Here is a 27,244-nt window from a genome sequence, read left to right as displayed (position 1 = left end):
ATATTTTGCTATTAACCATTAATCTTTGGTACTATCTTTTAAAATGTATCATGACACTTTGGTACGATCTTTTTAAATTACTCATAATTCTTTTATCTTTTACTCTGTGTGTGTGTGTGTGTGTGTGTGATTTGGATTTTTAAGGAAGCTTTAACAATTTTTCAGTCATATAACTACGATGTCTGCAGTGTGACAATTTATAGTGATGTCTAGCACTGGGTCATCATGCCGCAGAAATGTAGCATCATGCCCCACTCAGTCACATTATCCTGACACCATGCCGACCAGTCCTAACACTAACCTCTTAATGCTGAGCGCCAAGCGAGGCGGCTGTTAGTACCATTCTTGTAAGTCTTTGGTATGACTCGGTCGGGAATCGAACCCACGACCGCCCGCATCCGAGGTGGACGCTCTAACCACTAGGCCACCTGAGCGGTCTATGTTTTACTATTAACCATGACACTTTGGTATTATATCTAACAGTTACTCATAATTATTTTGTAATTTTATCTACAATTACTCGTGATTACTTTCAATTTATAAATAGTATATGGAACTCAAGAGTAAGTACGCATGCCCAAAAGTGGGACCCACAGTAACACCTACACCTCAACATGGCGGAGGGGACGAAAAGAAAGGAGGTCTCTCTATTGGTTCTGTACTGTGTATAGTGTAAGTAAGTAATCTTTGTTAACCGTTCTGTTTTCTTATAACCGATTCCTCCGTAAATTCATGTCTTCTAATCAGAATTTTTGTTTACCCCGTGACAGATTCATTTCACCTTGTATGAAAATATCTGTCTCTTGTCATTTTAAAACGAAAAAAAAAACTTAATGACCGCTCGATAAATTTCAACACATTAAACAAAGATCAATGACTAAGAATGAAACTCTGTTCTTCTTCCCGAACCGTTTTATGTCTTGATTAGAAGTCAGCGTTTATTTCAGCATAAACACTTAATCAAGTTCGCCAGAATCCATGAAAAGGCCGTCAGAAATTTCCTCCTTCTGTCATTTCAGGTTTTTCTGTCTTCTCGCCGTTTATTTTGCTGGTGGAATTGTGTTTCAGATTTTTGTCAGAAAAGAATCCGGGCGCCGAATTATTCCGAATATTTCTTTTTGGAGCAAACTACCTGGCTTTACTAAAGTGAGTATTCATTAGCGTCTTGTTGAGTAATCTTAAATATAAAAATTAAAGAAAGAAAGTGATAAATAAATAAATAAAAATACTTGAAGACTAAAAATGATAATACAAAGATAAAAACATCTTTTCTTAAATTATTTTATTTATCAATAGCCAGTTCTATATCGTATCAGTACTATTGTTATGATTATATACTCTCAGAATAAGTATCATAAAACAGTGAGAAGCAACAAGCTTTGTAAAACTCAACAAATAATTTATTTCCCATGAATTCAAAGTGAACATCAAGAAAGAACTTATTGTATTCCGAACGAAATCCCAAAATAATGCTTGAATTACAGACACAAGTCATAATAATAAAAGTTCTGACTAAACTTAAGTAGAAATCCAACAACGCTGAATGTTTTAATGTGCCTGTGGATTGGTCGTTAGTTGTTGATGTGTCGTCAGTCTTTTGTCGAAACAGTAATACAATCCAAGAAGTAATCCATTTTTGAAATTTCAGTATAAATTAAAGTCTCTATTTCGAAGAATGTTATCAGTGCACTTTTGTATTTCCAGAGGAGAAATAATTTGAATGAATCCAAATCAAATAATGGACACAACAATAACTTGATTCTGCTAGGATGTTAAAGCACAAATGTATAATCTTTCAAGTGACAAGATTATATAGTCCTCTACTTGACTTATGGTCACAATTTAGCATTTTCTAAAATAAAACTTATTGCTTAATGGAAAATAACCGTCTTTAACTTCTTAATGTTTCCAAAATAAAATGTTAGTTTTTATTAGAATGTATGTTACCAAATTTATAATATATAACTTGGCCTATATCAAGTACGCCAGGTAAATTGTAGGGGAATTTCAATAACCTATACCCAGATCCAAATAAACATGTGTACATCTATTAATAATGACCCTGATATTAAAATCCAAGACAGAGAGAGACTATTGCACTATGTAGTAATTGCTTACAGATTTTTTTAAAAATCAATAATTCAGATGAAGCAGAAAATAAACTTGATTTTGGACAATGTTAAGTCCAACATTCAGGTTCAATAGTAGAAAAGGTAAAGCGTGCGATAAATATTATTATTTGCTGATTCAAAATACACCATTGGAAGAACGTACTTGAAAAGGTTTGACCTTGAAAGTTTGAAGTACTTATTGTCATCATTTTTCATAAAACGCGCTTGATATAGGTCATCACTAGTCCAAGTCCTGTTGCAACATAAATCAAAGCTGCTTTTATTCCTCATCAGTAGTCATAGTTATTTACTCATCAGTAGTCAAAGTTTCGTTATTTGTATTCATTATCATTAGTCAAACTTTTGTTATCTTATAAGTAGACGAAATCTCGTTACATTTATACACCATCGTAGTCAGTCTTATTAATTATATCCTTCATCACTAGTCAAAGTCTTGTTACATCATCACTAGTCAAAGTCTTCTTGTTACATCATCAGTAGTCAAAGTATTGTTACATCATCAGTAGTCAAAGTCTTTTTACATCATCAGTAGTCAAAGTCTTTTTACATCATCAGTAGTTAAAGTTGTATTACTTCATTTCTCATCAGTAGTCGAAGTCTTGTTACATCATCACTAGTCAAAGTCTTGTTACATCATTAAATGTCAGTCTTGTTACATCATCAGTAGTCGTAGCCTTAATGCATCATCAGTATTCATTGTCTTGTTACATTATCAGTAGTCAGTCTTTTTTTTTTAATATCCGTTGTCAAAATCCTCATTACATCACCAGTAGTAAAAGTATTGCTATACCATCTGTAGTCAAACTTTGTTTCATCATCAGTAGTCAAAGTCTTGTTATGTCATCAGTAGATGAAATCTCGTTACTTTTATATACCATCAGTAGTCAGTCTTCTTAATTATATCCTTCATCATTAGTCAGTCTTGTTACTTCATCAGTAGTCATAGTCTTGTTACATTATCAGTAGTAAAAGTCTTCTTACATTATCAGTAGTCAAAGCCTTGTTACATTATCAGTAGTAAAAGTCTTGTTACATTATCAGTAGTCAAAGTCTTGTTACATTATCAGTAGTAAAAGTCTTCTTACATTATCAGTAGTCAAAGTCTTGTTACATTATCAGTAGTAAAAGTCTTCTTACATTATCAGTAGTCAAAGTATTGTTACATCATCAGTAGTCAAAGTCTTGTTACTTCATCAGTAGTAAAAGTCTTCTTACATTATCAGTAGACAGAGCCTTGTTAAACGGTCAGTAGTCATTGAAATGTCAAAGTCATATTAAATCATCAAATGTCAAAGTCATATTACATCATCAAATGTCAAAGTCTTGTTACATTATCAGTAATCAAAGTCTTTTACATTATCAGTAGTGTTATACATATCTATAGTGTGTGTATTATTTTCATAATAATAGTTTTTTTGTAAGGTTCATTAAGTTAATGACATTTTTAATGTTAATATTCTATGATCGCAGCTTGCACATTAAAGATGAATCATGTATTAAGTGCAATGATTCATTCATAAAGTTCCAAGAATGAGTGGTACTATTAATACAAGTAAACATCACGTGATCAACACAGACCCGGGTTCCAGTGAGAGGCCAGTCTGACCTGATTATTGATTAACTGGCTTAACCCATTTGACCCTGTTTACTGTACGAGTGATCTCGAAATGCCAAGATGATTCATTCCGTTATCGAATTGTATTTTCTATTGCGTTTTAGTAATCCATATAAGAGAATAATTACGTGCAAATGGATGTAGCTATTAGGAAACACCACTCTTGGAAGTTATTCCTTGAGAGGAATTCATTCATTTAATATAATCATTCGCTGGAATTACAGTGCTCAGATTAATTGGAACAGTAGTGAAATTCTTGTTACTTGTATTCATCATCAGTGGTCAAAGTAGTGTTACTTGTATACATAATTATACGTCATCAATTATTTTATCAGAAGTTATTGATAAACGTTTAAACAGAGCTGAGGGTTGTGCAATACAGTTTAATAAAATCTCGCGACTTCTTTTATGTCTACAGCTTGTATAAAACTTACTTAGGAAATCTGTAGAATTTTCGGAAGTAGTTTCTTTTTTGACCACCGCCGTGTAGCATATGCTTCAGTCCTGTCAGTGTTCTTAAAAGTTTTAGATCGCCACAATCTCAATAAGGTGTTATTACTTAATGATAATCTATTTTTGACAGATTATAAAATAATAACAAGAAAAATAAAGGATTAAAATACAAAGAATATAATATAAAAAATTAAGACGAAAACAAATACATTATCAAAGCAACATATATCGACGAGAGTATCCATGTCAGACCGCATGCTATATATGTCATCTCTACCAAATCCCAATTTAAAGTTTCCAAATAAAACCGACCTGGTGCTCAACATTACGTAAGAGAATTAGCAAGCTCACACACACACACACACACACACACACACACATATATATATATATATATATATATATATATATATATATATATATATATATATATATATATATATATATATATATATATATATATACAGACACACACGATATATAAAACAAACAAATATATAAATGTACGAGAATAAGAAGCATATTTTAATTTAGTTTCTTCAATGTTCATTTCATTTTACAAAAATCGATGAAAAGCCTAAATCTTACTCAGATAATTATAAGTACATATATGTCCACAATACTGGTTTCCACGTTATAATATTAATGGGAATAGTTAGATTTCAACCAAATGTGGGTCCTTTTGTTGTTGAAACCTCGAATGGGTACGATTTTCTGTTTCATAAGTGATTAACGGAGGTACAGTCTTTGATGGCCCCTCCTTATTTCTTTGGTTTCCGCAGCATAATATTACGAAGGATAGTTGGATTTCAGCCCGATGTTACATGCAGCTAATACTGAAGAGACGTTGAACGAATTTGCCAGTTTGCAACATTTAAAAGAGCAGTTGAAGTAGTTATGGCCCGTAATATAACGTTTCCGCAATAAAATTTTACAAAGGACACTATTATTTCTTCCGAATTTAACATGCAGTTTTCTGTGGAAGAGATCTTGGACGGGTTTGATTTCCAACGTTTCACAGCAATGTTCACATGAGTTACGAGTCCCGACTACCAGTGTCTATATTTTGGTTTCCGCAACATAACTTTGTTAGGGATTGCTTTTATCTAAACCACACTTGGCGTATGGCTTGATGTGAGTTGACATAAATGTTATTTTTAGCATTCTCATACATACTTTGAAAGCGCCATGGTCCACAACGTTCTTTTCCTCAAAATGTGTTTCTGGAGCACGACTTTACTTAGAAATGTTGTCAATAATCTAGATTTAGCTTGCAGTTTTATTGAGTATTTTCCTTGAATGCGTGTCTTCGTAAGCTCATTTTATTGAAGCATAATTGTACCTAATATTGTCTGATTTCAACATAATTGTCTGTACAGCTTTACATTCATGAAATGACAGCTTTACATTCATGATATCTCGGCTTTATATTCACAATATCTCAGACAGCTTTACATTCATGATATCTTAGCTTTACCTTCATCATCTGTCAGACAGCTTCAAATTTGATATCTCAGACAGCTTTATATATATATATATATATATATATATATATATATATATATATATATATATATATATATATATATATATATATATATATTTAATGTCTCAGATAGCTTTATATTCATGATACCTTAGACAGCTTTATGTTTATGATATCTCAGTTTTATATTCATGATATGGCCTACAGCTTTATATTCATTATACATCTGGATGCTTTATAGTTCTGATATCTCCGTTTATATTCACGATATCTCAGGCAGCTTTATATTCATGATACCTCTGGCAGCTTTATATTCATGATATATCAGCTGTATATTCATGATATCACAGACAGCTTTATATTCATAATGTGTCAGATAGCTTTATATTCATGATATCTCACATTTACATTCATTATATCTCAGACAGCTTTATATTCATGATATCTCTAACAGCTTTATATTCATGATATCTAGGACTGAAAGTTACGATAATATTAGTTTTATGAAATAGTAACCGGTTATTTTAAACTTTGGACTTTTGAAGAAGGTTTTCCCTGAAGTCAGTCGCGTTTGATGAGCAGCTTTGAGTTGTTGTACTCTTGCATCAGTTCAATGGCCAATATTTTACTTTCTTTCCGAAAATTATAAATGTCATGCTGATCACGTTGTAACAGCTGTGGCCTTTTGCGAAGCACCGATTGCTAACAAGTTCTAATAGTGGCATCTTGCGAAGCACCGATTGCTAAACAAGTTCTAACAGAGTGGCCTTTTGCGAAGCACCGGTTGCTAAACAAGTTCTAACAGAGTGGCCTTTTGCGAAGCACCAATTGCTAAACAAGTTGTAACAGAGTGGCCTTTTGCGAAGCACAGATTACTTAAAGCTCGGTTTGTACTTTTCATGATTTTGTCATCTTTATATCTTTTCAGGATGGCGTACTGTTTGTCGTTCGGAGGGGTAGGGGATCTAGTTATACAAAAATATAACGGGATTGTACAAACGAAGAGGAATAAACCACTATTTTCCAGTTCTTACTTGCTGTCATTCGGCTTTTTTGGGACTTTCAAGAGATTTAGACCTGTCAGTTTTAAAACAATTTTTCCTTTCGTGCAACATTTGCTTTGCTCCTGAGTTCAGTGCATATTTTCTAAGAACTAAAATATATAAGTGTGCTGTTACATTGACGTATATAATTTGTGTCACAATCTGTCATATTTTGTTCCATGGTAAATTTAATTTCATGTTTGTCAGTCATACCACTATTATATATTTGACAGCTTGTTGATATTGTTTTTTTTTTAAATATTGTTTTATATATGCTAACTACTATGCATGTATAACTGTCAATCAAATACAATATGTTCTTAGTCACTATTTAAGTTCTTGAAGCACCATGTTCTAGGTGTTGGTACTTCTTTCTGGCAATCAGTCCAAAATGTGCATATTATTTTTTCAGCAGGACATTAGTCGTAATGCTAACATATGCAATCATATTCCCGTTATGCCATATAATATCGACCAGTTCTCTTCAGGTTGTGACATTTTTGACTTCACAATCAGTATGAAGAAGACAGAGGTGATGCACCAACCTGCACCAGGAAAGTCTTACGAAGAGCCGACCATCACCGTAAATGGCCAACCCTCGTGGATATGGAAAATTTCGCCTATCTCGGCAGTGCATTCTAACGTGCAGTCCACATCGATGATGAAACAACCGCCGGAATTGCTAAAGCGAGTTTGTCCTGTGACAGACTACGCACAAATGTGTGGGAACGCAGGAGCAAAACTGAAGGTCTGCAAAGTCATTGTGTTGGCGACCCTGCTGTATGAATGCGAAACCTGGACGGTGTACTGACGACATACCAAGATTCTAAACCATTAACGGATGGGGTGCCCGAGGAAACTAACGAGGCTAAAATGGCAGTACAGTGCCCCAGACACTGAGGTTCTCACAGGACAGACATTCCAAGCATCCTTTCTCAGGATGTCAGAAAAATGGCTGTCAGAGACGATCTTCTACTGTGAGCTGAAGGAGTGAAGGCGATCTAAGGTGGTCCGAAGAAACGTTTTAAGGATTCCCTCAAGTCTTCCTCGAAGCATTTCAACTTTGGTCATGAATCTTAGGATGATCTCACGCAGAATCGCTCCACCTGTCAGAGTCTCAGCTATACTGGATCTACAAACTTTGAACTGAAGAGAATTGCAGGGGCAATGCAAAAGCGCGAGCAACGTAAATCTCAGAATTACAGCACGTTCTCTGATGATCGAGCATCCCCAAGCGAGCAGCATCTCCTGTCCAGTGTGCCACAGACAGTTCAGAACACAAATTGGCCTGGTGAGGTGCTCACTTACTCACAGAAACCAAACCTGTTAGTGATGTCATGGTCATCCTCGAACTCGAAGAACGAGCAGCAACAATAAACAAACATATTTGATCAATGGCAGATGATCCTATACATTTGACTAGACTGTGCGGGAAAGGTTTTGAGCTTAATCTTACTGTAAATTGAAATCACACCATACTGATATATGATATTGCATGCATGAGAATATTTATTGAGCTCTTTATTAACTTTCTGAATTTCTATATTTTACTAAATGATCATTCTTGAAAGCTTAGGTGAATGCTGTATACAAAAAACTGCTACACTTTTCAGGTGCACAGCAAAGACTTAACTCATATTTCTTCACTAGATCAGGAGATCTGGCTAATTAATTTCAAACAAAATGTGACTTAACGGAAACAGCTGAACGAATGTTTATAAATATCCCGATGGTCACGTGGGAACTTGTGACAGCTATGAATGAGCTATAGTCAACTATTCAAATGTGTGTGTGCGCGTGCGCGCCCGCGCGCGTGTGTGTGTGTGTGTGTGTCAGTTTTCGTTTTTATTAAAATAGTTTCGCTTATGTGTATGTTCAGCACTGGTTTGCGTGTTATTATACTGCCATGATCGTCACAGAAACGAAACAATGTGTTTTTTATTATTTACTTCACGCAAGAGGCAGGCAAAACCTTCTGTGTAATAGTAATAGCAGGATACTAAGTAAGGAATCAGTCGTTTTGTGACAGTTAAATATATGGACAACAAAAAGTGTTGTTTATTCAATATACGGGTGGTTAGGTATTCCCTGAAGCCATATATCATGGAATGTAGTATTGAAAGCCACAATTACAGTCCATCAATTAATTAACAACTGAAATTTGGTAATTGTACAATTGATAATCGATACTTTTAGAAAAGTAACATTTATAGTATACGAAACTTTGACTCAGAACGTCGCATCTAACAGCTACAATTGTAACTCTGCAACGAACAGCGAAACTTTAATAATTGATTGATTAATACAAATTGTCATGATTCCAGTACCAATATCTCTATCCCCAATGATCTGAAATTATCATCAATTTACTCTGTGTGTGTGTGTGTGTGTGTGTGTGTGTGTGTGTGTATTTGGGGAAAGGCGGCAAGACCGCCAGCCAAACTATGCATTAAATTCATATGCTGCTGCTGCAGCTCTCTCTCTCTCTCTCTCTCAATAATGTAAGGATCAGTAACTTGCATGTTCAGTTGACTTTAGCTGCTAGTAAAAACCTGATATGGAGGCTGGGAGCACCCACTCTCATGGTTCCTAATTCAAATTATGTACATTGGGATTATTTTTTTCACTAGACATGCATATTGTTTTGAACAGCAACAACGAGAAGACTATGTAAGTAATACCGTTTATTGGATGATGACGTATCACATGCAACCGCTAGTTTAAAAACAAAAGGGAGCTACAGAAAATCAAACGTGGTACTTGTTAGGACTCGGTGATCATAAAAAAGTAACAGAAAGGCAACTTTGTAAAGCTTAACAGAAAATATAATTATGACTATTATACAATAATACATTAAAGAAGAACGTACAGTATTATTAACTAAATTCAAAATAATTACAAAACGTACACGAAAAGTCCTAAAGATTCAAATGCTCCGAATGAATTCCAGATCCTGGAATGTACTTGTCTGCCAACAGTCCTGATGCATCACAATGGTATTGTCTAAAACTCCTTTGAATAAATTAACAATATTCCCATAATTAATTTTAGTCCAATGAGCACTATGTAGATATAATGAATAATCCAAACAAATGTCTCCTCTTAAATTATATATAAACACAAGATTAAAAGCATCTGCAAACTGATATTAACACAAGCAAATATGAAGTACAAATCCTTATAAACATCACCAAGAGTCTATTGCGACTATACGTCGCAATATACACAACGTGACATACCTTACTACTCAATCTAATATTTCACAATACTTAATCACGTACACTAGCATCTGACTCCAACTATCAAACCATAAATAACTCCAAACTTGTAAATATGTTTATTATTAGAAACTTTATAACACATATGTATAGATCCTATACAATATACGTGCCAAAAAACTGAAGCATACAAAATAGATACAGTCCTGCACCAACAATTACAAAAATATGAATATGTGTGATTTATTTTTGCATATCCAGTTTTGCTTCAGAGCTGTGAAATTGTGTGGATTTATTAGGACAGAATTTATTAGTACAAGTAATAAGATTGAAATTTTCTCTAAATTGTATTATAAGTAATTTTTGATTAAATTATATTGAAAGTAATTTTCTATTAAAAGATATTGAGATTAAATCCATTTATTTCGGTATTACAATTATATACTATTTAATAAAGATTGCGCCCTTATAAGCAAAGGCAAAACTCTTTATACATTTTCCTTGTATCATAAGTCAGCAAAAACTACACTCGCTAAGTTGTGTAAGTTACTGCATTGCGGAAGCCTACAATTCCTGACTAAGCTATAAGCTCCAAGCGCTTACGTGGTAGAATTGTCTGTCTAATGACGTACTTGGACCCAGACGATAGTCGGTGAGAAACTATGAAGCCTCACTTTGAGATTCTGGCGTACACAAAAACTAGACGCATGTCCATATTTGGACGTGTCCTGAGAAACTGATATAAAAGCGTCAATCCACGGACATTCCAGTTCTTTCGTCAGAGGCCTAAAGAGACTTCTGTCTATACAGTTTCCCGTACTTCCGCTTGCCAAATTCCCAGATGTAGCCATATCTTCCTTGTCAAAGTGACACCTCTTTTTCAAGAGAGTTTGAACTTTCTTCTCTCTCTCTCTCTCTCTCTCTCTCTCTCTCTCTCTCTCTCTCTCTCTATATATATATATATATATATATATATATATATATATATATATATATATATCGGGTCATGGAAACAGATTGACCAAGAGTTTATGAGACAATCAGCCTCGTAAAAGCTGATGGATAAATCTTTTCTCATAAAAGATTTTAGAAAGCAGCAAATATAGAACCGGTACAACAAAATTATTGCACGTAGTTACTTCATGTTAAACTTTCTACTAATATGTTTGTACACAATAAATGGACAGTTGAGCTTACAATATTATGGTTGTACAGTGTATATGGAATATTGGGTTGATATCCACTTTATGTAAATAGATATCTGCTCATCATTGGGACAGGTTCAAATTGCTAAACGGAGTAAATTATATTCTACAAAAAAGGATACTAATTAATGCTTACCAATTGTGAAATAATTATAAAAGCTGGATTTATAAAGTGAGAAATATATAAATTATCCCAGACATTGGAGAAGCCTCGTATTCTCTCGAAGTCTCTAATTCGTTCCAGATATCGTCATTTTTATCGGTTTCCAGCCAAAGACTATAAAACATACACTTTATTTGACCGAAATTCAATAGTTGCTTCAAAAATCGTCATATATGTTTAAAGATTTAAAATACTTCTTCGAAACAGCTTCCTTTCTTAGAACATATACTAATACAAGCCACAGTAAAGCTTGAAATAAATTAAGGGCACAATCAGGGACATTCAATACTGAGACTTGTAGACATGTAGCAAACAAAAGACATGAAAGGAAATGTGAACTTAGTGTTAATAATAGGTCGAAGATGAATATCATTTTGTCTTAATCTGGCCTCTGTACCCCTCACTTAGAAAAATGAATATAATTTTGTCTTAATCTGTCCTCTGTACCCCTCACTTAGAAACATTAATATAATTTTGTCTTAATCTGTCCTCGGTAGTTCTCACTTACAAAAATGAATCTATTTTTGTCTTAATCTGTCCTCTGTACCCATCACTTAGAAAAAATAAATATAATTTTGTCTTAATCTGTCTTATGTTCCCAATACTTAGAAAAATGATTATAATTTTGACTTAATCTGTCCCCGTACCCCTCACTTAGACAAATCAATATAATTTTGTCTTAATTTGTCCTCTGTACCCCTCACTTAGACAAATCAATATAAGATTGTGTTAATCCGTCCTCTATACTCCTCACTTAGACAAATCAATATCATTTTATCTTAATCTGTCCTCTGAACCATTCACTTAGACAAATCAATATCATCTTGTGTTAATCCGTCCTCAGTGCCCCTCACTTAGACAAATCAATACCATTTTGTCCTAATCCGTCCTCTGTAACCCTCACTTAGAAAAGATTATACTTATCCCTATGATTGTCATAAACCAAACATCTATGAACTACTTAAATTACTCAAAAATGAAGCCAGCATCTGTTAAATACCTTGGCAAATATGTGTATTTGTGTTCACAGTTTTTATCGTCATTATTAATATATTTATCCATAGATCCATAGATTTATACAATAGTGTACTCTCTCTCTCTCTCTCTCTCTCTCTCTCTCCAGGGCTACATAACAAGACACTTTGAGGAGGAACTTGCGCAATATGCTTCCTAGAAAGCAATAGCACTAATAAACTTTGTTTATATGACGTGTATATATGTATAAGGTATGGCTAACTACCTCTGACACGTTCTTTCGTTTTCATTATAAAGTTTAGCTTATGTTTATGTTTAGCACTGCGTGCTTGCCATAATCTTGTTGGAATCGCTACAAAAATGACAGCTGATGTCTGTCTTAAGTTGTATTCACAAAAAGGCACGCAAACAATTCGTAAAATTGTAATAGCTTGATAAAAAATAAATCAACTGTCTTTCGTCGAGTATATATCTCGACCATAACAAAATAATGTTAAAACTCTATTGTATATTCAATATACATCTATCTGCATTAAGGTGTCATTGGCATTACACGAAGCCATCTGATATGAACAACGTATTAAGCTGTCCCTATTAAGAGCTCCTGCAATGAATCAAAAACGGAAGCTAGATTACTTGGGCAATTAATAATTGATGATTTCAGAAAGACTTCATTTTGATTGCACGAAGCCATCGGACTTGGAGCGTGGAATCTTACATCCCAGCAATTAAATGTCAATGCAAACCCCATTCTCTCTCTCTCTCTCTCTCTCTCTCTCTCTCTCTCAATTGCATTTCAGTAGACTTTTTGCTGTTAATGGCATCAAATCGATAGCTTTGATATTTTATTTTTAGTGATGTTGAGGCAGTGCACACCAGCTTGCTTAGGCCTCCTACTTCATTCCTTTCATTTTGCTATGTGTTCCATTATTTTCTCTGGCATTCAAACGGATTTATTTTCACGGTTTAATTTTAAACCATTTCCCAGTCTTGGTTAATTAAAGCTGATGAAATTTTCTCCATCATTATGGGCATTTTAGGGAACGCTCATACGTACTCGCCCTTGCTCTCTATCTCCATGTTGTGACTTGAACCTTGGTTTTATTATTTGTTTTAAATATCCGTGTAAAAAAACACATGCATGAATAGTATGATCCTATTTTTGGCGAAGATGTTCTTAGCTGCTCGTATATTAATATATTTACACGGATATTGATGTCTGTATGTCTATAGATATGTATGTCTATAGTTATGTATGTATATAGTTATGTATGTCTATAGATATGTATGTCTATAGTTATGTATGTCTATAGATATGTATGTCTATAGTTATGTATGTCTATAGTTATGTATGTCTATAGATATGTATGTCCATAGTTATGTATGTCTATATATATGTATGTCTATAGTTATGTATGTCTATAGTTATGTATGTCTATTGTTATGTATGTCTATAGTTATGTACGTCTATTGTTATCTTTTTATATAATCTTTTTATATAAGCATTGTTTACTTCAGAAGTTTTCTTTCTAGATCTCCTAGTTGTGTTTAGTTGAGAGGATTTAATTTATTTATTTAAATTATTCATCGGAATTTCAAAGCGCTTTTTGACTTTAAATATTTAAATTGAAACTAGAATTAATGCAAATGGCTTATGATAAGCTCTACAACTCCTTGTGATCCATCGTGTGAAAACGAATTCTGCGGCTATCATTTACAAAATGTACGAAGAGTGAGTTTAGGACCAAAACCATGTTTGAAGTGTGGTGTTGGAGTTAGAGGAAACACACAGTTCAGTGTACATGTGGTGCTAACAAAATAGAGAGAGCTCAAACGATTTTATGATAAAAAATAACACTGATAATAATGATAAAGTTATAAGAAATGCTGAAGACTATCTGACTAGATATTCTAAATAATCATTTACACAAGTCATTATTTAAATAAATGATATTATTATATAAATAGAACAAAAAGAATTTGTGAAACATCATATCATCAAGAATTACGAGACATTGCGTGATGGTATATCAGGCACAGTCGACTAAAAAAACCTGTCGGTTTTGTCACTAATACTGGTTATCTCGTATTCAGTATCGGTAGGAATAAAATATATCTTTGTCATGAATTCGTGTACAAATGTTTGGGGGGTAATCAAGACTGTCTTGAGCTCGATCATATTAATGTTAAAACTTTAATAACTCCATAGATAATTTACGAGCCATTACTCAGAGCCAAAACAGTAAATTTGGAAATACTTTCCGTAGTAGTTAGGTCGCTAGTGCAGTCGTATCTACAAATGTAGAGACACGTGATGAAATAATATTTTAATCAGATAATGCAGCTGGCAAATATTTTGATATTTATATGCCTTCGGTTCACCACCAAATAATCTTTTTCAAAAAAATATACACAAAAGATAACTTTTCATTATTGTTGAAGGAATATAACTATGTCAAGCTAAGATATCTCCGGTAGAGTAATTAAGTAGTTATCTGGCTTGTTGTTATTGATATTATATTCCTATTTATTTAATTTTTTTGTGTCATTATGCTCATTGCTAGAATAATTATTGATAAAACAATTATTTATTCATTCTGAGACTTCTAGTAATTAATGGTGAAAGTACCGGAATTATATATATATATATATATATATATATATATATATATATATAGAGAGAGAGAGAGAGAGAGAGAGAGAGAGAGAGAGAGAGAGAGAGAGAGACTAGTGCACTTTGTCAGTCATGAAACGTGAGGTGTTTTTTATGCTGGGTAAAATAATCACGATACAACAGTTATTTTATCATTCTTATATCTTTACCCTCGTTGTCGAAACGAGGGATTTCATATATATATATATATATATATATATATATATATACACACAATCGATGATATACTAGTTATTTTATCATTCTGGGGTTTCTGTTATTGATAGTGTTCACTGTCAAACATGTTGAGACTTCTTTGTTGAAGGGAAATAACTCTATCAAGCTAAAACTCTTTTTGGCAGAGTAATTAAGTAGTTATCTCGCTTATTACTGCCTAGTAGTTATACTGCTAATTAAGATTTTATTTAATGTGTTGTCTAAACTATTTATACAAATATATAATAATATAACTATCTGCGTGATAATTAACACTATACAGTTTAAGAAAATATTTCAATTACTTCCGTTCACTCTAGAATGAACTTCCAGACTGACTGGGCTAGGGAGATTTTGTGCCTTTTATAGTCTACGCAAAATATCATTAACGGACGGGTGATTTCCAGAATAACTCAATCATGTGAATTTCTAGAAAATTCTGGAATGACGGGAGATTTCCAGAATATTTCAATCACGTGATTTTCTAGAACATTATAGAATGATGGGGATTTCCAGACTGGCTTGGGGGATTTCCAAAAAGAACTCGTTACTACGTATTTCTGTTAGAGGATTTTTAAACGTATTTTCTAGAATGATTGGGGATTGCCAAACAAAACTCGTTACTACGTATTTCTCTTTGGGTATTTTCAGACAGGATTTCCAGAATATTCTAGAATGAGTGGGATTTCCAGACCAACTCAAGCACTTGATTTTCTAGAAAATACTAGAATAACTAGTATATTCTGAAGTGAACAGAGGTAAGTGAAATAATTAGTAATAATCTAGAGGTCGTGTTTGCGCTATATTACAGAATTGTATCAGATCGTCTTCTTTGAGGAATACTATATATATATATATATATATATATATATATATATATATATATATATATATATATATATATATATATATATATATATAATGAATTACGAAAATATAAATGATATTATTTCTGGAATTAAAAAATTATAAAGACGGCATAAAGATTCAGTTGATCCAGAAAAAGAAAAAATATTTGTGATTTTGAATTATTACAGGCATGTAAATTTGAAGATAGATATACACTACCAGCGGAATATAGATTTAAAAAGCAGATCCAACAATGTCTGGTCCAATCTTTGGCTACTGTGAAGGTTACAGAAGATAAAAAAAATTCGTATACCTCTCAAGCGTGATTGAGACAATTAGATCAGAATTTCTCAGGAATAAGAGCCGAAAAAAGTCTTTAACACACGTGTGAGGCAGTTGAAAATTTTAAGGCAGATAACAATGACAATATATTAAAGAAAATAGTAAAGGGGATTTTGGGAAGTGTAAGTCGTAAGGAAAGTTAAAATTAATATTTATTCAGATTATAATATTTATCCTTGACTTTGTCAAGCGATTCAGATTTATTTTTGTATTCTACCTGATTATTATTATTATGTAATTTTTTATTTTTTCTGTTTTTGATGAGAGTTTCATTATTTTAGTACTATTTATCCCATCAAAATTATACAAATCTGACTGATTTTTAATATTTTAGTAGAATATGCCACATCAAAATTATGAAATCTAACTGATTTTCACTATTTTAGTACTATTTACCCCATCAAATTAACGACAAAAATCAGAAGAAAAAACATTTAATTCTACTACAAATATATCCTTGTTTATGAAATTATTATTATGCAATAATTTTCTGTGAGATTATTTTGAATTATCCCATCTTATTGAAATTGTTTGATAATTTGAATATACCCATGAAATCGTTCTGATTTTTCGTAGAGACTAATATTCAGATTGTTCATTTCTTAAATCAAGTAACCGTCCGGATTGGTCAGTAAGTTTGAAACGCATCCTTGATATTAACGGATTGTGACATCGCAAATAGACCGGATTAATCGGTTCTTGTACGATGAAATATTCAGAAGGTACTTGAGGTGTAAATGTATACAAAATATATCCTTGCTGAGCCTGACTTGATTTTTCAAGTTTTCTTTGATAGTGCCATCATTTGCATCACATACAAGATTGACTGCGATTGTTGAAGATCTATTAACAATTCCTGGTGAAATATGTCTGCCGCCACCTTATTGATCATCATTATGGTTGAGAATTTTTGATAACAGGGATATTTTTCTCCATGATTCAACGATTTGTGTAAAATGTTCATTGATAATATCATCGACCCGTATTTTTAGTTCATCCGTATTAAATCGTAAAATTTAGTAATTCTGCTTCAGCTATTTTATAATGATTAGCAAATAGTTGCTTATAATATAATATTTTCCCCACGTTTCCTAACAGAATACAACCAGCATTTATTTTTTCAATAATAATTCGCATTTTTTTGCTGCCACGTTGACATATTATTTGTTTGTCAGATCAAATGGAGATACTTTATAATATATTGTTGTTATCTTGTTCGATCCCATGTTTAACGTGCCTGTCATTGTGCCGCCGGACTTTGCTGCTTGTTGTGCAGTATAACTGGTTATCATACCATCGACGTAATTGTTGTTTGTAAGATGCTAAGTTGTTGTTGGAAACGCAGTAGATGTTACCTTCATTACGCCCGTGTCAAGATAACTTGTCAATGTGTCGCCGGATTTTATCACAAACGTTTGTCTTATAAATTGTACGTTTGCAACCAAGCTATCGGTGGACAATGGATTATTATCGAGTTGTGTGATGTATATTACTTTGCCTTCCAAGTGTAACTAACCTATCATTCCTCCTATGGCAAGTTTCAGATACGCCGTCAATGATCCTTTCAGCTAATCTTACGTTACTGCAACTGATTCTTCACTCGGAGGAAGTTATGTTTGTAGTCCTGTTATCTTGCCACCGTCGATAAATGAAATAGTACCTGGTACAAAATCACCAGATTTTTTTGTTTTTGAATTTGCTACCGTATTTAGTTGAGTATAATTTACCGCCTGCGTGATATCAACGTCGTTTAGCGCATATGATGTGCTGAAATGTATTATCTTATTATTGATCATGTTGATTTTGCCGGCCATTATGCCGTCAGCAAGTGAACGTTTTTCAGATACAGCTATGGTTAGTTGATTTTAACTAACGGTTTGTATGTTATTGACGTTGATAGCAGGATATGTTATTTGGAGATCTAACACACATTGTCCTAACATGGTAATTGTTGCGGGTCATTATGTCACCGGACTTCTTGACACAAATGTTAGATAAAATATGTTATTGCTCCAGTTGTTTCAGCAGATGAATCACTTACTATCAAATGTTGTGTAGTAGTTCATGTTATTGTAATTGCTGCTGACAAAAGTTTGTGCACATGTTATATGATGAGCATAATAAACTTTGACACGGAACAAGTAATAAAAAAGACACAACTACGAGTACCGGGTCGTCGTTACCTGATAGTTGGACGTACTGGATCTGGCAAAACAAACGTCCTCATGAACTTGTTGCTCAACGACATATTCAACTATGATCCAGTTTATACTTACACGATCAATCCTACGCAGGACAAATGAGAGTTGCTGAATGAGTACAACGGAAAACTCAAGAATGAACTTAGTGCTGGCGAAGAGATATGTGTTATAAGGACACCTGAAGAGCTTGTTCCTGTTACAGAACTGAACTCGGACGAACATAAGATTATTGTATTTGATGACACTCCGTTGAGCAATGCTGAAACGGACAAAATCAAATCTTACTTTTCATTGTCAAGAAATCGAATATGTAATGCAATTTATCTTGTCCAGGGTTTTTATAACGAAGAGCGTTTTATCAAAAGAAATAAGGGTTGTTTTTAACGGACTGGAAAATATGAACGTGCAAAACATAGCACGAGAACAATGCGGTGATGTTTGGAGAAACAAATTTGTTGAGCTGTATCATAAGGTAGCTCATGGAAATCACAGTTTTATCTTATTCAATAAACTTACCAGAGAAATGAAGCATATGTTTCGATGCGGAATTGACAGGTTCTTGGACTGTAAAGAAGTATACAATTAATGTGTGTTAAAAACAAATATTGGACAAGGCGCGGATAAATCTTCTTAAGAAATATGTATCTACAAGAGCTGCGTTTAAGAAAAAAGTTGAGCAAGGTGTTGGAGAACAACAAAACGCAAAAGAAACTAGTAGACTATTTAAGGCTATCACCGAATCTGTACTTGGCAAGCAACTAGGTGTTGATAAAGTATCACCGGAAGAACTAGAAAAACTAAAAGTAAAAGGTTTGTGAGGACTACTCATAAAAGGAAAAATGAAACTTTTGAGGATATTGTTGAGCGAATTGGCTATCCTGATGCACGGGAAAGAAAAGATGTATTACTTAATAAGCAAATGACAGATCAACGAGAAAAACAAAACATCCTCGAGGAAGTAAACAAAAATAAAATAATAGAAAATAATTTTTAACAATCCATTGGCAGAAAAATGCATGTTACATAATATTCTACCTTCGAGTTTAAGAAAAGACATGTTAAGTTTGAAAAAAAACACGAAGAATAAGATTGTGGACTAAAAATAAAAAATAATAAAGAAAATTTGAATAGTTTGATGCAAAAAGCAGATGAAGCTAGAAATAATTTGGATTCCGCAAATTGATGATGCTCAAAGAAATTATAACATATTCGGACAAGGCGTTATTGCTAAGATATATCTAGAAGTTTCTGATAGTGTTTCAAGATCTGAAGAAGATTTTACAGCTGAAAAAAAATTCAGACAATGCAAAAGAAATAGAAGATGAAAGTTAAATAAAATGAAAAAAGTCGAGCAGAAGAGTATAGAATTTTTATAAACAATTTGAAATGGATTCTGAATATAATTACTGTTGACGAAACATCAGGAAATCATTAAAGATTTTTAACTCAACCACTGATATGATTGATCGACTGATGTTGCTAATCTCATTGAATGAACCTGGAAACACACATAAATTGACAACGAAATAGTTTAAATACTTGATCATTTAAGGGTTAATTGGTCTTTAAAATGGACGAGTATTATGTGTCACACAGTGATTTAGCTGCGAATTACAACAAATAAATGTCGATGTCGCTGCTACTCTACTCATCTCAGACAACATCAAGCAGCGCAAACGTTTCCGTGTTTATAATCCTGTTATTGAACTTCGTCCTGGTACGCCAAAGCAGTATCAGATCCGATTAGTATCTGCTACTGTCTGGCACTCTATGGTAAATGTTAAAACTAGCGTCAACGATAATTTACGTTCCGGTTGAAAACCAAAGGCTTCATGGAGTTGCAATCTGTTAAGATACCACAAGGCGCCTACAACGTTACAGATATCGATAAAACAATAAAATATGTTATAACTATCTGATTAGTAGTGGTATATCATCTGATAATTTCGACATTATTTCGAACTATAACAAGCTACGAGCGAGCATAACACGAAAAAACAAATTATTTATCGATCTTAGTAGCAAGTACAGAATCGAATCATTGCTCGAATTCAATAAACAACATTATTATATACTCAATTTTTCCTCGTTAACTTTACATTGTCAGAATCGTTCAGTATTACCCGATACTGAACTCGCGCGACAATACACATATAGCATTCACGTGCATAAAGGAACTACTTTCTATTGTAAACAAACAATGGACGCAGACACCAGCACTTTTGGTTTGAACACAAATTACGTACGCTCGCGTAAGAGGCTCTTTACGTTGTGATTGTTTAAATTTGTTTCTGAATGAGCTAAAATAGATGTTTCGTGGACTGCCACATACCAGCTGTTTTGGCACATTCCGCGTTGATACAATGTTATGGATTTAGGCTAGCTACAATATATAACAGACGGAAGATAAGGTCCTTACAAATAACATACAAGTGACAAGTCATATACTCTCTTCTTTATCTGGTTATAAGAATCGCAAAATAAAATATACTTACAGTTTTACATCCTGAAGTTCCTCAAAATGTATTTTCTTAATTCTGCAAATCCGAATTACATGAGCCATGTCATAGGTTTTCAATCTGGATTACACATTTCGAAAGTGTGCTGTAATGTCGATGATAAGTGAAGTTGTATCCTCCTTACTGCACTCAAAATGAAATAAGCGTTAAATTCCATAGCGTCTTTTTGATAATTGCAATTGAAAGGCTTCATTTTTCCCCACATTATGATTTCCAACATTCAATGACAGAAACAGAAACACATTTGCAGATGTAAACACGCTTCTCCCGCGCCGCTTCAATCTGATGTATTTCATGTATAATTTACAAAGAAGAATCCAGTCCAAAATCACAAACTTTCGTCGAATCGAAACAAAATACCAATATATATTCACATGGAAAAGTTGTTGCAATGCGCATTCATTAACAATATGACTGCAAATTTCAATTTTAACTAGACACGCCATTTTCTTTCGAAAGTTATGTCAAGCGCGCGACTAAGTTCAAATTTATCTGGGCGGAGTTATGTGCGCATTAATAATGATGTCATTGTGTAATGACAAATCTGCGCTTGTGTATTTAGCTTGGAATACGGCATTCATTCATTTACGTTGTTTCTTGTAGTGTATTTTGTTTATATAATTAAACCTAGGTAGAATTAAAAAAATGAGCATATAATAAAAAGGTTACTGCATTTGTATGGGAAAATATGAACTCGTTTTGTCGGAAGGATATACTGCACACCCAAGGTCGTGCAGTATTCCATCCCAAAACTCGTTCATATTTTCACATACAAATGCAGTAACCTATAATTATTATATGCACTTTTTTTTCTTCAGTTAGCGTTACATTGTCAGAATAGTTCAGTATTTTAACATATTGTTCTCGCGCGAAACTTCATATTGAACTCAGTGTGCCAAATAGTGTATTAGGAATTACTTTAAAACAAATCATGCACACTCTCTTAGTAGACGCTTTACGTTTTTAGTTGATTAAATTTGTTTCTGAATCAACTAAGCGAGATGTTTCGTGGACTGCCAAGTGCCAGCTGCTTTGGCACATTCCGTGTTAACTATTTTGATGCAATGTTTCGAATTTAGGTTAGCTATAGACGCTAGACAGGACCCTTACAAAGAACATGCAAGTGACAGGGCATAAACCTTCTGATGGTAATGATAATGGCAAAACATATACTTACAGTTTTACATCCTGAATGTCCTCAAAATGTACTTTCTTTGTTCTGCAAATCCGACTTACGTGAGCAATGTCATTATTTCTCAAGCCTGATTACACATTTCACAGTTGTACTGTATTTTCGACTATATTCCAAATGCAATTAAACCATCCTTACTGCACTCAAAATGAAAATAAACATTAAATTCCATAGCGTCTTTTTGATAATTGCAATTGAAAGACATAATATTGTTCCCACATTATGATCTCAAATCTTAAATGACAGAACAGAAACACGCTTGCAGATGTCAACACTCTGCTCCCTCGCTGCTTCAATCACATTTATTTCATGTAGAATTGGCACAGATAAATCCAGGCCATAATAATTTCGTAGACTCGACACAAAAAATCTGTTCATTCGAGATCAAATGAAAAAGTTGTTGCGATGCGCATTCATTCACAATATGACCCCAAATTTCAATTTTAAATAGACCAAAACGTCATTTTCTTTCGACTAAGGGGGCGCTCACCAATTAATATGTACTTTAGAGAGAGTGACGTATGTAAGGTGAAGTAGTTTGCATTTAAAACATGCACAATGGAGAGAATGTTGGCATACCTATATGCTACAGTAATGTAATGTGGATGATATTTCTTTGGATATTGTACTTTTGGAAATTTTACATGATTTAAGCACATTGCTAACTAAAATGACTGCTACCTTGTGTTCAAAAATCAGCCTGAATTAGTCTAAAGTACACTATACATAGCAGCTATTAAAATAGGGAAAACGAATTTTGCCAGACTAGACAATACCAGCTTCTGAAAGTGCAATGAATGAATTACCAAATATGTAAAATGTAAAAAAACGTTATCGGCTCTTTTTTTTACAATTTACCTCTGAAGTTCAGGAAGTGAAAATGACCAAGTAGAGCTAGCACATTTTTGAAAGGTTCACATTTGAAGTAAGGCCAAGCTGTATACTCTATAACCCATAGTACACCCATCAATCATACATCAAAATAAAGGGAATTAAAGGTTCTTTTTATTATACCTAAGATATACAAGGTCTTTTTTAAATAGCCAGTATAACCAGTGAGAAAAGCCGGGGAAATTCTTTTTCTTTAAAATCTTAACCCTATGGAAAATGCGAAACTGTATATCGCCACCTAAGTTCAAATTTATCTAGGCGGAGTTATGGGTGCATTAATAATGTTGTTGTATAATGATGAATCTACGGCTGTGTATTTAGCATGGAATACGGCATACATTCAGTTGCTTTCTTTCTTTTAGTGTATTTTTATTTATATAATTAAGCCTTCGGTAGAATAAGAAAATGAGCATAAAATAAAAATGTTACTGCATTTGTATGGGAAAATATGAACTCGTTTTGTCGGATGGATATACTGCACCCCCACTCGTTCATATTTTCCCATACAAATGCATTAACCTATAAATATGGATCAGATCCACCAAGCAGATTAACATCTGCGACAGTATCATATGGATGCGTCAACATCACAGATGTAAATACAATCTTGTAAACTGTTTTATTGCATCTGGGTCATACACAGCATGAGATAGCCAAGGATAAACGATGTATTCGTTTAGCCCTGATGCTCCACCGGGTTCGTTAATGCAAGTAAATCCGAGACAGATAATATAATATCCTATTAGTGTCGAAAGTCAACTATCATCTACCACGATGACACTTACTGATCAATCAGGTCGTCAGATTGATCTCAACAACGAAATTGTGATTTAATCTTCATCTGCGTGTGGGTTAACTGATCGGGGTCAGCTAGCTGACAAAAAGCCAATTTTATCAGGCATTTTGAATAACAAGATGAAGCAACAAAATATTTATCACAGAAAATCGAAGGTGTTTTTTTCGGGAATATCTTCTTAAAGATAATCGAAAACATACATTGTATAGCTCACAAAATAGCGCCAATCGCGCTTAATGCGTCAAAGGCTTTTGCAAGAGGAGCCGCATCTTCAGTGGGAACAGCTGATGGACAAACGATCGCTGATATAATTAAATGTCCGTTGCCAAGTGGTCCTGATATAAAACATGTTATTTCTGAAAAACCACCATCATCAGAAACAAATCGATGATATTGACCAATTTTTGGTCTCTGGCCAGAGAAAATTTTATTGGAAAGGTAATAACATGAGCCAGACCAAAACAAGATATTGCTGCGTTTTAGGTGTTTGAAAAATAATCACGATTTTGTCTGACGATTACAACAAGAATGTATATTAACAATTATGTTGACTGTACCAATGAAATAACGTAGACGAATCTGCAACGGAGTTTGAGTATATTGAATATCTTGACGAAAACTCTATTGAGCCTGCCAAGGCCGGTATCATAATATTTAATACGAGAGACGAAGATGTGCTTTTCCTGCCAAATCAATCCGTACTTGAAGTACGAGGTAGTATTTGAACAGCTGCAGATAGTGATATTAGTGTTGGTGCAAATATTACATTGGTAAACAACGGCTTGAGCTTGTTCAAAAGCACCAGATATCCACTCGCCAAACAAACAGTACAAGATATTTCTAAGCACTTGCCGATAGCAAGCATTATTCGTAACGTGTATCGTGCAGTGGTGATTACTCGAGGTCTGTTGCAACAACTTTGCAGTGGATCCAAGATACATCATTAGGAAATACTGCTGATCTGGATTGGATTCAAACTGGTGAAACAACAATTGCTGGTGCTAATGATGATGGATATCGATTCAATATAAACAACTTGCTATTGAAACTGCATAATCAGTATGGAAATGTAAAATATGGTCCGATAGCTCTTTATAATGCAATTGGAATTGATCCACCAGGCGCTGCAGCTGATACAGCTGCGTTGTTAGCAAAAACTCAGAGTATTGTTCCTGTGATCAATCTTCGAGAATATAACGATGATTTTGTTTTTAAAAAAAGAAATTATACAGCTCAGTCACATCAAATCTAAATGATGCTTCCGTTAAGCACAATATTTGGATTTTGAAGGGATTATAACAATGTTTGGTGTATAAAACATACTCTTGTATTTGACAGAGCTGATAATAACGACTGTCTGATAAAAGATGTTGATATTGCTGATTGACACTGTGGTTTCACAATGGCGTTATGGATTCCACAAGTTGTCATATCCATCTCGAAACTAACAGAACTCGAAGCAATGTTAGCCGCGTACAGCAGAACAATATATTTTGAGCAGCATAAAGTTTATCAAATTGCAGTACCAAATTCGACCGATAACACATGGTGGATAATAACAGCGCCTAGCAAACAGTTGCCGAGACATATTTATCGTGTTTTAGTGACATAAATGTAATAATGAAATCCAAAACAACTCGAATTTTGATAACGCTGACGTAAAATGTCATAAAAAAAACTCTAAACATTATCCCGAACGAGCGATCGAATGTAGCTTCGGAAATTATCCTAATAGATACGTATCTTGAGCTTATATGTATCTGATGTAGGCGATGCAAAAGTATTTGTCGAAGAGTTTCAAGCTCGTTACCAGATATTTCATGTTGATGTTATTAAGCACAGCGAACGAGCTATTTGATCAACCACTAACATAAAAGTAACATTGACGTTGGGAGTGGTTCCTGTTGCTCCACATAACATATACTACGCTTATGCTCTTGTAACATCCGACAGAAACATAACACTTGACGAGGTAGAATGACTGTAGAGGTGTAGTGTTAAAAATATTTTATATGTCAAAATCCATAATGAAATATATTTTGCGTCATATGAACATGTTACAGGGACAAATACAAAACCTAGCACGAGCTATAGCCAAACTAAATGAAATTTCATTAAAAATATTTAAGATATCAAAACTCAACGCGTTCCAGAAACATTAACAAATCAACTTCTGACGCAACGACAAATAAACAAAATATGTTAAAGTAAACCTTTTATGCTTGATCTGTCAGTGTCACAAATAACAAGATTTGCCAGGTCAAAAGCGATACTTGATGTATAAATAGGAAGAGAGATAGCATAAACATTATTGCCAAAAATACTGCCTGTGTTAGGAACGTTAGGTTATAGCCGCAGCGTTAGGTGCAGTATCAAGAGCGACAAAAAAGTTGTATCCGAAGACAGATTCACCGGTGACGGAATCAAACGGTTGCCTCTATAAGATCCAAATTTATCTGATCAATGATATTAAACAATTCCAACAACACGAGCACCAAAAACGCGTATGACAAAAAAGAACCACAAGAACAAACCGCAACGCGGTCTTGGGCGGATTTATAGGCCCGCTGCTAGCAGGGATAGCAGGAAGTTTATTTTCAACTCTGTTAGGGATAGGACACAGAATGCAGGTATACCCAATGCGAAGACGGACTCGTGGAAGTTGTGATCGAAAACTGATTCTACCGGGAACCCGACGATGAAATCGTCTGCGTTAAACAAAAATTGAAATTGCTGAGATACTTAAAGATGTCAGCGGATTTATCGGAGTATTTTTAAACGATTTGTTAGCTGATAGATCACCAAAACATAATCAAATATGTGTTATTAATATCCAAGATTTCCATTAACGCATTAAGTAGGGCTTTACAACAACAACTACTTTGACTCGTTTGGTCTTCCTCTGAGTGATGTTATCAAACAACACATCCTGAAACTATTAAAAAAATATAAACTATAACTCTAATCAGCTTCGGCCAGTTGGAACTTCGGATTGTTGTCATTATTGCGTTATGTTTATCTTGCAAAGGTCCAAGTCTGACCTCGAACCAGTTACCTTTTCAAAGTTTATTCTACAATTTGACCCGTTTTCTAGTGTCAGCAATGAGGGTAAAGCGGTACTTGGATCGTAAAAGTTAACTTTGGTAATCGTGTTAGAAATTCATTAACAAAAAATACATTTGGAAAAGGTTTTACCCCAAACTGGATTGAGGAAGTATTAGTTGTTGATAAGGTTTTCGTGATAATACCTGTAACACATAAGTAAGATCTTGCAAATGAAGATATCATAGGAAGT

At 33.8% G+C, this 27,244-nt stretch overlaps 1 protein-coding gene across 1 annotated transcript in view; it reads left to right on the top strand.

Moving 5' to 3' along the window:
* The window catches only part of LOC149776623 (uncharacterized), a 33,459-nt gene extending 24,752 nt beyond the window's left edge, over window positions 1-8,707 (top strand). The window contains exons 5-7 of the mRNA XM_089942475.1: window positions 548-672; window positions 1,020-1,146; window positions 6,615-8,707. Coding sequence (XP_089798601.1) covers window positions 548-672; window positions 1,020-1,146; window positions 6,615-6,671 — 309 coding nt within the window. The 3' untranslated portion in view covers window positions 6,672-8,707. The remainder of the gene's footprint in view (window positions 1-547; window positions 673-1,019; window positions 1,147-6,614) is intronic.
* The last annotated feature ends 18,537 nt before the right edge of the window (window positions 8,708-27,244 follow it).

This window comes from Sinohyriopsis cumingii, chromosome 18 (genome assembly GCF_028554795.1).
Source record: "Sinohyriopsis cumingii isolate HCF-2022 chromosome 18, ASM2855479v2, whole genome shotgun sequence".
NCBI lineage: Eukaryota > Metazoa > Mollusca > Bivalvia > Unionida > Unionidae > Sinohyriopsis > Sinohyriopsis cumingii.
This window is presented reverse-complemented; position numbering and strand designations above follow the sequence as displayed.